Below are 15,246 nucleotides of genomic sequence, written 5' to 3'. Positions count from 1 at the left end.
ATGTGGCAGAAATAATGTATTGTTGTACCCTGTTGAATAACTTTAAACACGTTGGTTTTCATGTTTAACAACTGACTGAAGGAGAGATTTTTTTAGTTTAGTATAAAACTGTAAATTGTTTGGCATTGTTGGACCAGCATTTCTTCTGGTCTTACTCTGCGCATAGCCAGACATAAGTAAGAGACTTATTATTATGCAGAGAAATTGGGTAAGCTGTCATCCTCCACACTTCTAGAGCAGTTTTTTTCTTTTTTTATAAGAGTCTAACAAAATTAACTAACTTTTTCACCAAAAGAAAAAACTTAACAGTGACCAAATAAATTAACATCCTAAATAATGTTGTTACTTAAAACTAAGATAGTGAATAAAAACATTTTAATAAAGCTTGTATTTTTCCTCTTTATAAACACACACACACACACACACACACACACACACACACACACACACACACACACACACAGAGTCACTTTCATTTCATTTAAAAATTGACTGACACTTACATACTATTGAAAATGACACTGCAATAATTACAGTTCATTTCTGAAGCAGTAAAACTTCATAGGGCAATTCTCTTCTTCAATTCCTTGACTTGGTCCAGCATATATATATATATATATATTTACTTACATTATTGCAACAATAAGTTGCCATTTAAACTTCTTTATTGCTCAGAACTTGAACTAATTTCACAGACTAACCTGAATAAATATGATTTAATTTAAAAAAATATTACCATAGTTGCAGCTCTGAACTATAACTACTATATAGTATATACCTAATCACAACCTCTACAAATGTTATGACTTACATGTACATTGAAATAAATGTAGATATTGAAACAAATTTCTTAATAAAAGCACAAATTCTGATATTGAACAATTTTCAAACGACACTGGACCACATATGCTGATGTGTATTCCACATGATACAAGACAACTGAATTCGAGGAGTCTATAAAACTACTCAGTTGCTGACCACTGTGTTCCACCACAAAAATAGATGACGTGGTTTACAACAATTATATCATTACTGGAGGTGTGTACATCCAGGGTGTGAAATAAATAAGCATAGTAGCATCGAGTTACAGTAATCTAAGCTTCCAGAAACCTACTGTGAAATTCTGAAAACAGAACTTCTACACCTGTGTACACAATACATTAAAATGCAGTGTAGTATGGTATAGAAACATTATGTACTATTACCAGTATAATAATTTCTACAATTTTGCTGGAGTTAGATGGGTATACTGCTTTACAATAACCAAATGTTTTACATTTACACGTGGACTAGTTATTTTTATTGTGATCACTGCATGAAAGCATATTGTCATTTAACTAAGATACATGAATGAAAATTTTTTAAATAACATGATTCCAGCTTCTGTACTTTTGTTAGAAAACTATGTACGGACATTAATAGCTATTTTAAATAATTCAACTTCTTATGTGAAAAACAAGTAATAGCATGCTCAAATTAAAATCAAACCCAGAGAGAAACTTGCGAGCAAAGACAAAGAATCTGTGCATCAATTTTCACTATTCAAATTATCGCAGTTATCAAGTTGCTTATGTGCAGACTGCATGAAAATATTAAGTGACCAGCTTCAGCTTAAATAATACATGTATTGTCATCAAAAAATGTGAAAAAATAGGAACGCAGATGTGCTTGTTACAGGATTGACATAAACTGTTGCACTGACTATTTTGTACATAATGTTGCAAATTGTTTTTCCTGCTTCTTATGGAGATTAAAACTTTTTTATAGCAATACTTTTCACAACAAAACGGCACAGATCTACATACTTTTTTCCCACATTGTGTACTAAATATTTACTATTAACATTCCTTTTAATACAGTATATGTTATGTACATGCAATGTGAAGTGCTTTTGGAAACTAATTAAACAAAGTCAGTTGTTCCATTCTCAACAGCATACATCAGTATGGAACTGGATATAATGCTGGGTTTGCCTTGAGTTTGTATGGATACTTATTTTTTGTAACTGGAATGTTGTTTGTAAACTACTTTTGCTTTCCTAAGCAGTTACAGTGCAGTATCTAGCAGAGCTATTCCTAGATACAAGGAAATAGATTACGTAAGTTACTTCATATTAGCCCACCCAGCCAGCCGTGCGGTCTAACGTGCTGCTTCCCTAGTGGGAAGGCGTGCCGGTCCCTGGCACAAATCCGCCCAGCGGATTAGTGTCAAGGTTCAGTGTGCCAGTCAGCCTGTGGATGGTTTTTAAGGCAGTTTTCCATCAACCTCGCCGAATGCAGGCTCGTTCCACTTTATTCCGCCTCAGTTACACTGTGTCAGCAATTGCTGAGCAAACAGTTTCCATGTATGTGTACACCATAATTACTCTATCAAGCAAAAGGTTTGGTGTGGGGCAGTGGTGGGTTGGGTGGACTGCTGTAGCCTGTTGTGGGGTTGTGAATCACAGAGGGCTATGGCAGGACAAAGCCTCCCTGTCATTTCTAGGTCCCTGGTTTCATATATACATACTTCATATTTTATGGGTCATGTATGTGGAAAAAATTTAAAAACTGTGTGACCATTTGGGCAGACCTAGAAAAGATGCATTTGTATTTGAAATATGTGTGTCTTTTTCATACATTACAATAGTACGAATGAAAGATCTAGTATTATCAACAATAATGTGACAGAGTTGCTGCTTGAGTAATATCTGCATGCTGTTAGGGTCCTGATTTATTTGAAAAATTCACTACAGATGCAGAGAAATGACTAAGTAATAAAGGTTGTCAACACTGCCTGATTCAAACAGAATGCACGTTTTATGTGGGGACCATTTGAAAACAGGATTGGGGTGACATTCCCCATTGCTTTGCAAGTAGTTCATAGCATACAATTTTAACAGCTGTGTTGCAGTGTGATATATATCACCAAATTTCGCCACTGAGCAGCACTTTTGAAGCCTTTGTAATTGATCAGCACCTTTGTAATGCATGGGTTTTAACTGTTTCCAACAACTGGATCTGCGAGGATATTAACAGGATCTCTGTACGGCTTCATAGAAATGTGGAAATTTCATCCACAAGCATCCAACATTGTACGTGTCTCATTGCTTGCTATAGCACATCCTACTTGAGGCAGTGAACTTCCATATGCACAGAATGCTATTTATTCAACAACATTGTGAAAGTAATTTTTCTTATGTAAACTTATTTTTTTTTTTTAAAGATGAAAATCATTGCTGCTGGGAATGTAACATTTATGATGAGCTACAATGCATATTTTCATTTGGAAGGTTGTACAGGTTCACAATACTGTCAGTTGTGGGCAATGAAGGATCCATGAGAATTAGTGATCTCTCCATAGCCTTTTGGTTACAGTGTGGTGCAGTGCTTCAGTTTTGAGAACTACTGTTGCTTTTCATTTTCTAATTTTTTTTTAATTTTATGCATCTATTTCTAATTTATTGTTTGAAGAGCTAGGGTACTACAGCTGTTGAGCATTAAATGTCAAAATATAAAGCACATTTTTGAACACGTACATTCAGAGATTACTGGACAACATGAGATAAATATGCTGTCAACAAAATGTAGCCATAATCCTCAATACAAATATTCACTTCATGTTGTTTGGCACATGTTCCTACAACATGTAATATCATGCTTCAATGCTGTTCCTAAGACTCCACACTACATGAATCTACCGATCTGCAGTTTCCCTTCATGGGTCTAAATCTAAAACTGAGATTCGCCAAACTCATATGATCTTAAAATTTCATTTCCTGAAGACATTACAGCTGCTTCAGAAGAAATATAAGCAATGCAATCCAGAACATTGAGGAAATGGTCTGGAAATGTATACGAGAAGGACAGTATCTTCTCAGTATAACCTATGAAGTAACAAAGATACAGAACAGTCGATTGATACTTGTCAGTAGATGGACTTACAACATTACTGATACACACTTATAATAGTACGAAAAACTATCATAGCTTGTGGAATCATTAGTTCCTTTTTTGGATTGGACAAAGGGATATGTTGGGGGAGTTTAGAAAGGAGTGGTAGGTCACCTCGATGCCAGACAAACTCTGCTTGTCCCATCAACAGGTGCACCCTTCGTCCTTTACACAATCTCCACAATTGAGTAAGTAAATGCGCATCTCTGAAACTTCACACGAAGCCACTTAAGGCACTGTTGTTTTTAAAGATCATGGTTTGCCACCTAAGAACCATGATAAGCTTACAGCCATTAAGGTTCCAAGTTTATTTTTTGTTTTTTATTGATAGATGTTTTTCCGTCACCGCACTCAGTGTCTAACTTCCTTAATGCTCACAACAGCCGAGTCTCTCTCTCTCTCTCTCTCTCTCTCTCTCTCTCTCTCTCTCTCTCTCTCTCTCTCTCTCCTCTCATCCTGCACTCGATTCCTAACCCTTCCCAGCCTATTCCTCTCCCTCACTGAGGAACAAACTGATACTTCTAAAAGTTAAGATAGTTTCTTTTATTTTTAATTTGTGTCTATTGGCGGTACTGAAATCCTCACCTATTGTGGCTAAGTACTGTCCAGTCATTCTGCTTCCCTGTAACTTTATAATTTCCACAAGTAACTTTCGCTTTTGCCACAATATAATCTTATGTAACTAAATTTGTTATAAACTATTTTGCTGCAAAGTCTATAAGGTTATAATACGATACCTGCTTAAAAAACATACTTCTTTTCTACAACAATCAGAAAGCTACTGAAGGGTAGTCAGTGATAAAATATTATTGCTGCAACATATGAATTTTTGTCGTACATCAGTTTGAGATTACATCCACAGAAAACTCATATGAGTACGGTATACACTAAGAATATTGTGTCATTTCAGCATGAGCATTTCAGAATCTATGAACCTATTTGTTAGTGTCATAAAACTCTTTTAAAAGTAATTACTGAAATGACTCATAGATGTCTATGAGTTTTTATCACCAGAAAATATTGTTCTTATTGCTGCCATAAGAAAAAAATTCCATGTCAATTAGCAAAAAGAATTTTTTTCTTTTGTTTTTGTATTTCATGTCCAGCACCGGCAGTATGTTTCTCTGACAAATTTGCACCCTTTTTGTCAAGACATAAAGAGATGAATGAAATTTTGTTGCCCTCAAAGTGCATCTTTAAAAAGAAACAGTAAACATAGCTGTTTAAAATGCTGTAAGACACTTTTTCAGAGACAGGGAGTGTGCCAGTAGTTTTATTCTCTATGAGATGGTAATATCAGTTCTGTTTACACACCTCTGTTTTTCCATTCTTCATACGATGCTGAATAGACTGTCCCAAGATGCGTCGCTTAAAATGAAAGAAACGGATCTCGAGTAGGTGTGCACCCTCAGAGAATGTCGATATCGTGAAGAACAGGAGAACATTCCACAAGGCCCACCATCGAACTATTGATGAGAATGCGAGAGCTGCCACCAGCAGCAGTGACAGCAGCGTCCAGAAGGCGAGTGCGAGGTACAGAGCGTTGCTGTGAAGGACCGGCCCTTTCAAATTACTGTGCTCTGGTGCAGCTGGAGTACACGACAGGGATTTCGAGGGAGAACTGTCGAGCGGCTCGAGGCCAGAATAGTCAGGAGATGGCAAAACCGGTGTCGTACCGGAACCTGGCGGTGATGTGCCCACAGGGGTGGTAGCCCGGGAGAAGCTGCCGCCTCTCGTGTGGAAGTCTCGCAGGAGGTTCTCTTTGTTCTGCCACACCCTGGACAGCCACTGCCGCAACTCAGGATCACCCGTCGGCAGGTCGGAGACGGGGTACCTGTCACACAAAAGCATTCCATTATCATTATTACATTATTATTACTGGTGTTCTTTTCCTTGCATAAATGTCCTATATTCAGAATATATATATATATATATGTCTGTCTGTGTGTGTGTGTGTGTGTGTACAAATGCTTTCAGAAAATAATTCCTCACACACAAATTAGTATTTGATGTTAACAAGTCAAACCTTTTCAGAAACCTTGTTATTGCCGTCGCCAGTAAGCATTTTATATCCCCTCAAGCTCAGCCATCATCAGTTACTTAGTTGCCCAAATAGCAAAAGTCATCTGCTACCTTTTTTGTGTCATTTCCTAATCTACAATAATTTCCTAAGCATCACCTGATATGAGTCAACTATATTCCACTACCCTTATTTTACTTGTGTTAAAGTCCAAGTTGCAACCTCTTTTCCACACACTGTCCACTGTATTCAACTGCGCTTTTAAGTCTTTACCGTCAATGAAAGTTACAATACCATTGAAAAACCTCAAAAGTTTTTATTTCTTCTTCCTGACATTTAATATCCTTACCAAATTTCATCTCAGTCTCTTTTACTGCTTGCTCAATGTACATATGTACTATCATAAGCCTTCTCAAATCTACAAGTACTACACTGAAGAGCCAAAGAAACTGGTACACCTGCCAAATATCGGGTAGGGCCCCTGTGAGCTCACAGAAGTGCCACAGCATGACGTGGAATGGACTCAGATAATGTCTGAAATAGTGCTGAAGGGAACTGACACTACGAATCCTGCAGGGCTGTCCATAAATCCGTAGAAGTACGAGGGGGTGGAGATCTCATCTGAACAGTACATTGCAGCGCATCCCTGATATGCTCAATAGTTTTCATTTCTGGGGAGTTTGGTAGCCAGCAGAAGTGTTTAAACTCAGAAGAGTACTCCTGGAACCACTCTGTAGCGATTCTGGGGGTGTGGGGTGTTACACTGTCCTGCTGGAATTGCCCAAGTCCGTCAGAATGCACAATGGACATGAATGGATGAGGGTGATGAGACAGGATGATTATGTATGTGTCACCTGCCAGAATCATATCTACACGTACCCCACACCATTACAGTCTTCACCAGCTTGAACAATCCGCTATTGACATGCAGGGTCCATGGATTCATGAGGTTGTCTCCATATCCATACAAGTCTATCTGCTTGATACAATTTGAAATGGGAATCGTCCAACCAGGCAACAGTCCAATATCGGTGTTGATGGGCTGATGTGAGGTGTAAAGCTTTGTGTCATGCAGTCATCAAGGGTACATGAGTCAGCCTTCAGTTCTGAAAGCCCATATTGATCATGTTTCGTTGAATGGTTTGCATGCTGACACTTGCTGATGACTCAGCATTGATTGAAATCTGCAGCAATTTGCAGAGGGGTTGCACTTCTGTCGCATTGAACAATTCTCTTCAGTTGTCATTGGTCCCATTCTTGCAGAATCTTTTTCTGGCCACAGCAATGTTGGAGATTTGATGTTTTGCAGGATCCCGATATTCACGATATACTTGTGAAATCCCCACTTCATCACTACTTCAGAGATGCTGTGTCCCATCGCTTGTGCACCAACTATGACACCACGTTCGAACTCACTTAAATCTTGATAACCTGTCATTGTAGCAGTAGTAACTGATATAAAAACTGTGCCAGACACTTATCTTATATATTCTTTGCCGACTGCAGTGCCATGTTCTGCCTGTTACATATCTCTGTATTTGAATACACATGCCTCTACCAATTTCTTTGACACTTCAGTGTGTAAACATATGTTTGCTTTCCTTCAACCTATCTTCTAAGAAGACCGAGCAAAGTGGCACAGTGGTTAGCACACTGCACTTGCATTCAGGACGACGAGAGTTCGAACCTACATCCAGCCACCCAGATTTACGGTTTCTGTTGATTTTCCTTAATCTCTCCAGGCAAAGCTGGAATGGTTCCTTTGAAAGGGCATGGCTGATTTCCTTTCTTATCCTAAACACAATCCAAGCTTGTGCTCTGTCTCTAATGAGCTCAATGTCAACATGATGTTAAACCCAATCTTCGTTCCTTCTTTCTTTTTATCATCTAAGGTATGTGATAGAGTCAGTATTGCCTTTGTGACTGTACATTTCTCCAGAAGCCAAACTGATCTTCCTCAGGATAAGGGAATTTCATCTCTCAAAGCTACCTATTGATCTTCTCTTGTACTCCTTTCACCTGTTTCAGTCAGCAATTGCTTAATGCTCATACTGAAACTTTGGACAACCTCTGGTTCTTTCAATTTATCCAGGTCTTGTCTCCTTAATTTCCTATCTTTCTGCAATTTCTTCAGTTTTAATTTACAGTTCATAACCAGAGTCCACATCTGCCCTTGCAAACGTTTATCGATTTGAAATCTTATTTCTAAATTTCTCCCTTACCATTATATAATTAATCTGAAATCTAATAGTGTCTTCAGGTTTCTTCCATCTATCTAAACTTCTTTCACGAGTCTTAAATCAAATGTTAGCAATGATTAAATTATACTCCATGCAAAATTTTACCCTGTGACTTCTCCTTTCATTCATTTCATCCAGTCCATGTTCTGCTACTATTTTTCCTTCCCTTCTTTTTCCTACTGTCGAATTTCAGTCCACTATCATAATTAAATTTCCTGCTCCCTTACATATTTCAATAATTGTTTTTATCTCATAATACATTAATACATTCTCTCCATCTCTTCATCATCTGTGGAGGCAATCTCTCTCTCTCTCTCTCTCTCTCTCTCTCTCTCTCTCTCTCTATCTCTCTCTCTCTGTCTCTCTCTCTCTCTCTCTCTCTCTCTCTCTGTCTCTCTCTCTCTCTCTCTCTCTCTCTCTCTCTCTCTCTCTCTCTCACACACACATAACTTCTTGTTCATATATTTTACAGAAGTAGACAAAAGTGATTGCCTTTGCCTGTTAACATGTAACTTGACCTGGCGATACTCCCGAAAGCTTCACTTCACGATGGGACTTACAGAACACAATATGTCAATGAGTGAGTGTGTATATACGAGGAAGAAATTATATCTGAAAATATGTATAATGTTAGTCTCTTTAAACTAAGAACATTTGCCCCAATTTTATGAGATATTTGTGCTATACTGCTTTGATTATGGATGGACAGTTTATGGCTGCAGTAGGCCATCTTAAGATGGGGATTTGGTTGGTGACATGAGGAGACGGGACAAGTCTGACCCCCAGCCTCTGTACTGAGCCCAGGGAAACACTGCTTTCATTTGATGGCAAGTCCTAATAATGCATCATGTATGCAGCCTACTCTCCATCCCACAACCACCTGGCACACTGTACCATTGCTTGCTCTCCAATGGGGTGACTATTCAGAAATAGGCTGTGCATAATGAAGCCATTCAGTATTCGATTGCAGCAGGACTTAGTAGCTCTCTATACAGACCGTATTTACATGTTCCACTGAGATTGGAGTAATCTACCACCTTGGTTAATATGGAGACCCAGAACTAGTTTAGATTTATCAGGGTCAAAAAGAATTTCACTCCAGGCTGTGTTTTTATATCAGTAGTTTACAGAATTTTATCTGAGCACTGTGACTGTGTGGCCATTTACACTGGTGGGTGTAAGCAGGGTAATTCCATTGGCAGTGCTTGTTATTTCCAGACTGCGCTCTCAAGATTCACTTACCTGGTACATTCACAGTGTATGACGCTGAATTATATATGATCTTGAGTGCAATAGAGCAGATGCATTGTCTTCAGGTTACCAAATTGTTCATCTGAACTGACACCTGAAGTGCACTTCAGGCTATCATTCACATGTATCCAATGGAAAAGTATCTTCAGCTGATCCATTTCACCCTTTTCCCTTTACAGGAGCAGGGCAAGGAGGTGTCATTCTGCTGGGTACCAGGACATGTGGGCATTGAGGGTAATGGAGCAGCAGATGACACAGCTAAGTATACCTACTTGGAAAATATGATTTCTGAATGTGATGTCCTGTATCATGGAGACAAAGGATTATATGTCTGTGGGAGGACAAGTGTTTATGGTTAAGGAACAAGACTGCAGCCAGTGAAACCAATGACTTGGCTGTGGTGTTTCTCCTTCTGGCCACTGCAGCAGGAGGAAATACTCGTAACATGCCTCCGAATAGGGCACTGTCCTCTGAAGCACACATTCCTCGTCTGGTAGAAGGATCCACCAGCACGCAGTGCTTGTCCTGTATTACATTTTAACAGGATGTGTTTAATACCAAGCATAAGGGATGTAACCACCTTACCAGCTGACCTGCCATCTATTTTAGGATGTGACGAATCGAATGTGCCCCATGTTTTAAGATTGTGTGTGATGTCTGCTCTTCTCAGTGGGATCTTAGGTAGCAGATTTTAACATATTTCCAGGGTGGTCGCTAGTTGCTCAACCAGGTACAGCCCCTCTTACACTACTTTAATGTCGTGTAGCTACAGTTGGTGTATTTAATCACAAATTGTGCTGAGGCACACATCTCTTGGTGTTGTGTGTAGGAATGTGAATGCGAGTGAAAGACAGTGTTCCATGGTGACTGAGGATTACATTTTATATTTTACCATTTGTTACATACTTTTCACAAAACAAGACCACATTCCATAAAAACACGGGAGAACTGCCGTAAGTCAGTAACATCTTGCCACAATATTTCGGCACAAAGTCTTTTGGCCATCTTCAGGTGAGTGCAGATGTGGATACAGTTGTTTTAAAATTGGACAAAGGAAATTCTACAGTTTTTATGACAAAGGATGATTACGTCAAGTTTACAATGGCTAGGCACACAGTTCCAAAGTGACCATCTTAAAAATGCAATTCTTCTTTTCCATTTTTGAGCCTTGGGTGCATAAATCGTATTGGAACCTTATAATGAGACTGTACCTATGTAATTCTATAGTACTGTACATGGTGACACAGCCACAATCAATTGTGCATCACTATGCATCACCTACTCCTGGTATATTTCATAGTTTTGGCAATGCATATTTTTCCAAATAAAGATTACTGATTACATTCAATGTTTGGAGACCTATATTTTTATATCACTTTATTTACTATATTTTATTCTGAAAATCTCTAAAAATGATCTAAGTAAATGTAATTATATAGTGATATGGTTATAATAGAGGGAAACATTCCACGTAGGAAAAATATATCTAAAAACAAAGATGATGTGACTTACCAAATGAAAGTGCTGGCAGGTCGACAGACACGAATGGACACAGGCAGACAGTGTTTGTTGGTAATGAGGATCACCCTGTGGCTAAACATGCCTTGGTGCACGGCCAGCACATCTTGGCACAGTGTTACACCGTCCGGGTTATCTGGATACTTCCCACCAACACCAACCTATCCGAACTCCGGAGATGGGAACTTGCTCTTCAATATATCCTCTCTTCCCGTTACCCACCAGGCCTCAATCTCCGCTAATTTCAAGTTGCCGCCACTCATACCTCACCTGTCATTCAACATCATCTTTGCCTCTGCACTTCCGCCTCGACTGACATCTCTTTGTCTTTAAATATGTCTGCTTGTGTCTGTATATGTGTGGATGGAGATATGTGTGTGTGTGTGTGCGCGCGTGCGAGTGTATACCCATCCTTTTTTCCCCGTAAGGTAAGTCTTTCCGCTCCCGAGATTGGAATGACTCCTTACCCTCTCCCTTAAAACCCACTTCCTTTCGTCTTTCCCTCTCCTTCCCTCTTTCCAGATGAGGCAACAGTTTGTTGCGAAAGCTTGAATTGTGTGTGTATGTTTGTGTTTGTTTGTGTGTCTGTCGACCTGCCAGCACTTTCATTTGGTAAGTCACATCATCTTTGTTTTTAGATATAATTATATAGTGATGTATTTATTCTAGATAAATATTATCTGCAATTAAGAATCGATCTGAATCATACTCTGTGAACTTCCAATATAAATGTATCTTTGGATTATGTTTACCCTGCGGTGAGTAGCAGTGGTAGTAGTTGGTTGTGAGATGTGAGGGAGGTGTAGCAAAGCAAGATGGACCCATTCCTATTTTGTTTGGTTATTTCTTCATCTTTCATTTCACCCTCTTTGGGGTACAGTAGATCAATAATTTTTTGGTGTGTTGTTCTTTTCTCAGTGCCCAGTATTTCTTTATTCTTTCTGATCTTCTTTTGCTCTCTTTTTCCAAGATCATGTTTTTGGGTTTTTGTAACAATATTATGAGAAGGAAAGTTGCTACTCGCCATATAGCAGAGATGCTGAGTCACAGAGAGGTTCAACAAAAAGATTTTCACACTAACATCTTTTTGTTGTGCCTACCTGCGACGCAGTATCTCTGCTACATGGTGAGTAGCAACTTTCCTTCTCATAATAGTGTTACATTCTAGCCTGGATTTTACATTGTCTGATTTTTGGGTTTTTGTGCAGATTTGCCTTGGAGCCTTAGATTTTCATCTTTATTTATTAATTTAGCTGTTCGATTGATTAGTGATTTTTCTGAAATCTTTAGTTCTACTAGGTTTCTCTCAGTTTATTTAGACCCGTTGGGTTTTGTTTCATGGTTATGGATAAAGCTGAAGGTCTGTTTGGTTAATCTGTTAGATTTCATTTTCTGAGACGATGTCCATAAAAATTTATCTCCCTTTTTTGCATTGTATCTAAAGTTTTTCAATTGTCTTGGAGAGAGTTTCATTTTTGATTATACTATCTTATCATCATGGAATTTTGGTCCTATTATTTTCGCTAAAATTTTTCTTTCCTTTATCTCAAGTTTCTCCATGTGGCCTTTGAAGTTCATGTGAAGTATTTCTGCTGCATGCAATGCTTCTGGCTTAACAACTGTCTTGTAATGTGTAATTGTGGATCCTATGAAGGGGATTTTTTGTTGTGTGTATCTTTTGTTAGCTGGAAGGCCAGTTCAAGTTTATTTTTCTGAATTACATTGCTTTGTTGTCCTCAGCAATCCAGTCCATTCCCCAAGATATTTAAATTCTTTCACTACTTCAACCTTTTGTTCTTGGACTTCTGAGGTGTTTATGCGAGTTCTTGATGTTTGTTATGAATTTAGTTATTTTGAAGGAGTTTGAAGACCTATTTTAGCTGTTTGTTTCTTTAATTCAAAGATTTATTCCTATGTTTCTTTCACTGTGTTGGCGAACAGTGCCATATCATCTGCAAAGGCAGTGCTGTTTACTTTAAGGTTCTCCTTTTTGCAACCCAATCTTATACCACTCTTTATATTTGTGTTCCATTGTCTGGCTACTTTCTCAAGTGCACAACTGAACAGCAATGGTGAGAGCCCATCCCCCTGTCACAACCCCATTTTTATTTTGAAGCTTCTGATGGTTCACACATGAATTTAACTTTTCAAAAATGTATCTGTAAGGATTGCTTTTATGATATTTATTGTTTTCTTATCCAAACCCATTTCCTCCAGGACTGCTAATGGAGGTTGTCTGTCAATTGGATCACATGCTTTTTTGAAATGAATGAAGGAGATTTCACATGTCTTTGCCCTTGATTTTTTGTACGTCATAATGTTTTTAAGGTTTAGTATTTTTCCCTTGCATGACCTAACCATTCAAAAACCTCCCTGGTATTCTCCAATTCACCTAATTACGGCTCTGCCCTGTTCAAAAGGACTTTAGAAAGAATATTGTATGTTATATCCAGCAGCGATATTCCTCTATAATTGTTAGGGTCTATCTTTAAGACTTTCTTGTGGGTAGGGTGAATCAGAGCTGTTCTCCATTCTGTGGAGATCTCTTCTTTCCAGATTTGATTGAAAACGCATTGAAGGAATGTAATTGCTTTTTTTGTCAGCTTTTTTTCTGTATTTTGGCCAATATTTGTTTTTTTATGGATTTTCAGTTCTGAAATTACTTTTTGTAGTTCTTCAGTCACTGGCTGTTCTGAATCCGGCTTCTCCCTGTTATTTAGGATGGATTGAAATTTTTCAAGGATGGATTCACAATTCAGGAGGTTCTCAAAATAGCCTGCTAGTTTCTTACAATTTTCCATGTTATTGAGCGATGGTCAGCATCTCCACCATATGGTGAGTAACAACTTTCCTTCTCATAATACTGTTACATTCCATCCTGGATTTTCCATCGATTGATCAATGGTGTGGTGTTGTGAATAAGAAGAGGGACAGTGAAATAGGACAATTAACAATGGTTACTGATTAATTTTAATATAAAAGTGCCACACATACTGTTAATCAGAGTGAGACTTGTAGGTTAGTTAGGCCATACTATACAGTGACTATTGTAGTATAATTAGAAGGTGCAGTATGTGCATACCTGATAGAGATTTTAGAGAAATTATAATTTAACCTGAAATACATCATTTTGAGGACTCAAATAATCTTCGTTATCAATGAATATCCTGAATGAAGGAATTATGTTGCAATTTTGTCGCAAAGAAAAAGATTAACATATTGTTGTTAAACACTTACAAGAGATGGGGAACCTGTCGGTGAGACCAAATCCCATTTATTTTTTAAGACAACGAGCTACAACAAGAGCAACTATGGCATCAAATTGAAAGATGAGTACTGTTTTCACTATTGATGTTCAACAACAAACAGTGTTAGCAAAAAGTGTATCAGGTTCCTTTTCCTGCAGTTAACCTTAAATAATCCTCTGTCTGGAAATTATTGACAGAGCTGTTCATGAATTTTATTTTATGAGTTATTTAACAAAATTTCAATTATAGGCCTGACGTAGGGTTTCAATACAATCTTTTTTAACTTCTTAGCAAGTTATCATCAGACACTTTGTTTAAAAACAAAGGAAAATGAGGAAAGTAAAATACTAGGGAACTAAATTACAAAATCGAACCAGTTTTTACACATAGTTACATGTATTTGAATACTTTACATAGTAACTCATCAAAGTACAGCTGAACAAGCCAGGAGATATTAACATATGTGCACTCTGATTCATGGAACTTAAGGCGACAGCCAGCTGCATAATACAAGGATTCCAAAAAAAACTCTTCTGATTTCACAAGGTAATATCTTCCATGTGCATGAAGATAGAAATCTTGGATAGCTATTACCTCGCACACTGAACTGAAAAGTTTACCGGGGTGCCAGTTGTACGATGCCATTTCGTCTGGTTGCCGGTAGAATCTCCCTGAGGCTGCGAGCCTACTTACTCATTTCTATGTTAATTACCTAGTGTCCAATGAGTTGAGATGCTGGTAACACAGCAAAACAAACTGTTTTGTGTTCTGTGTTCTGAGAGGTGAAATTCAGTTACAAATATGCAGCATGATTTTTGTTAAAATTATAGCACTGTATCTTTTACAGCATAAGCAGCAAATGTGTCTCGTACTCCACCGTTGGCCTCTAAGGTCACCCAGTTTCACTGAATGTGATTTTTCCTTTATTCTTCATTGTGGGAGTTTGTGAAATACTTCCTCTATATGTCTCCACTACTAAACATTTGGGCATACAGTGACACTGTGAAACACTCCCGATTACAAATATGTCAATTGTT

The 15,246-nt window shown here is 38.1% G+C and overlaps 1 protein-coding gene across 1 annotated transcript in view; it reads right to left on the bottom strand.

Annotated features, from left to right (window-relative positions):
- Positions 1–4,981: 4,981 nt before the first annotated feature.
- Positions 4,982–15,246, bottom strand: part of LOC126418878 (lysocardiolipin acyltransferase 1-like) — a 353,082-nt gene continuing 342,817 nt past the window's right edge. Inside the window, exon 7 of the mRNA XM_050085877.1 lies at positions 4,982–5,766. Within this exon, the coding sequence (XP_049941834.1) occupies positions 5,229–5,766 (538 nt within the window). The 3' untranslated portion in view covers positions 4,982–5,228. The remainder of the gene's footprint in view (positions 5,767–15,246) is intronic.

This window comes from Schistocerca serialis, chromosome 9 (assembly GCF_023864345.2).
Source record: "Schistocerca serialis cubense isolate TAMUIC-IGC-003099 chromosome 9, iqSchSeri2.2, whole genome shotgun sequence".
Lineage (NCBI taxonomy): Eukaryota > Metazoa > Arthropoda > Insecta > Orthoptera > Acrididae > Schistocerca > Schistocerca serialis.
The sequence above is the reverse complement of the archived record's forward strand: the minus strand, read 5'-3'. Positions and strand labels throughout refer to the sequence as shown.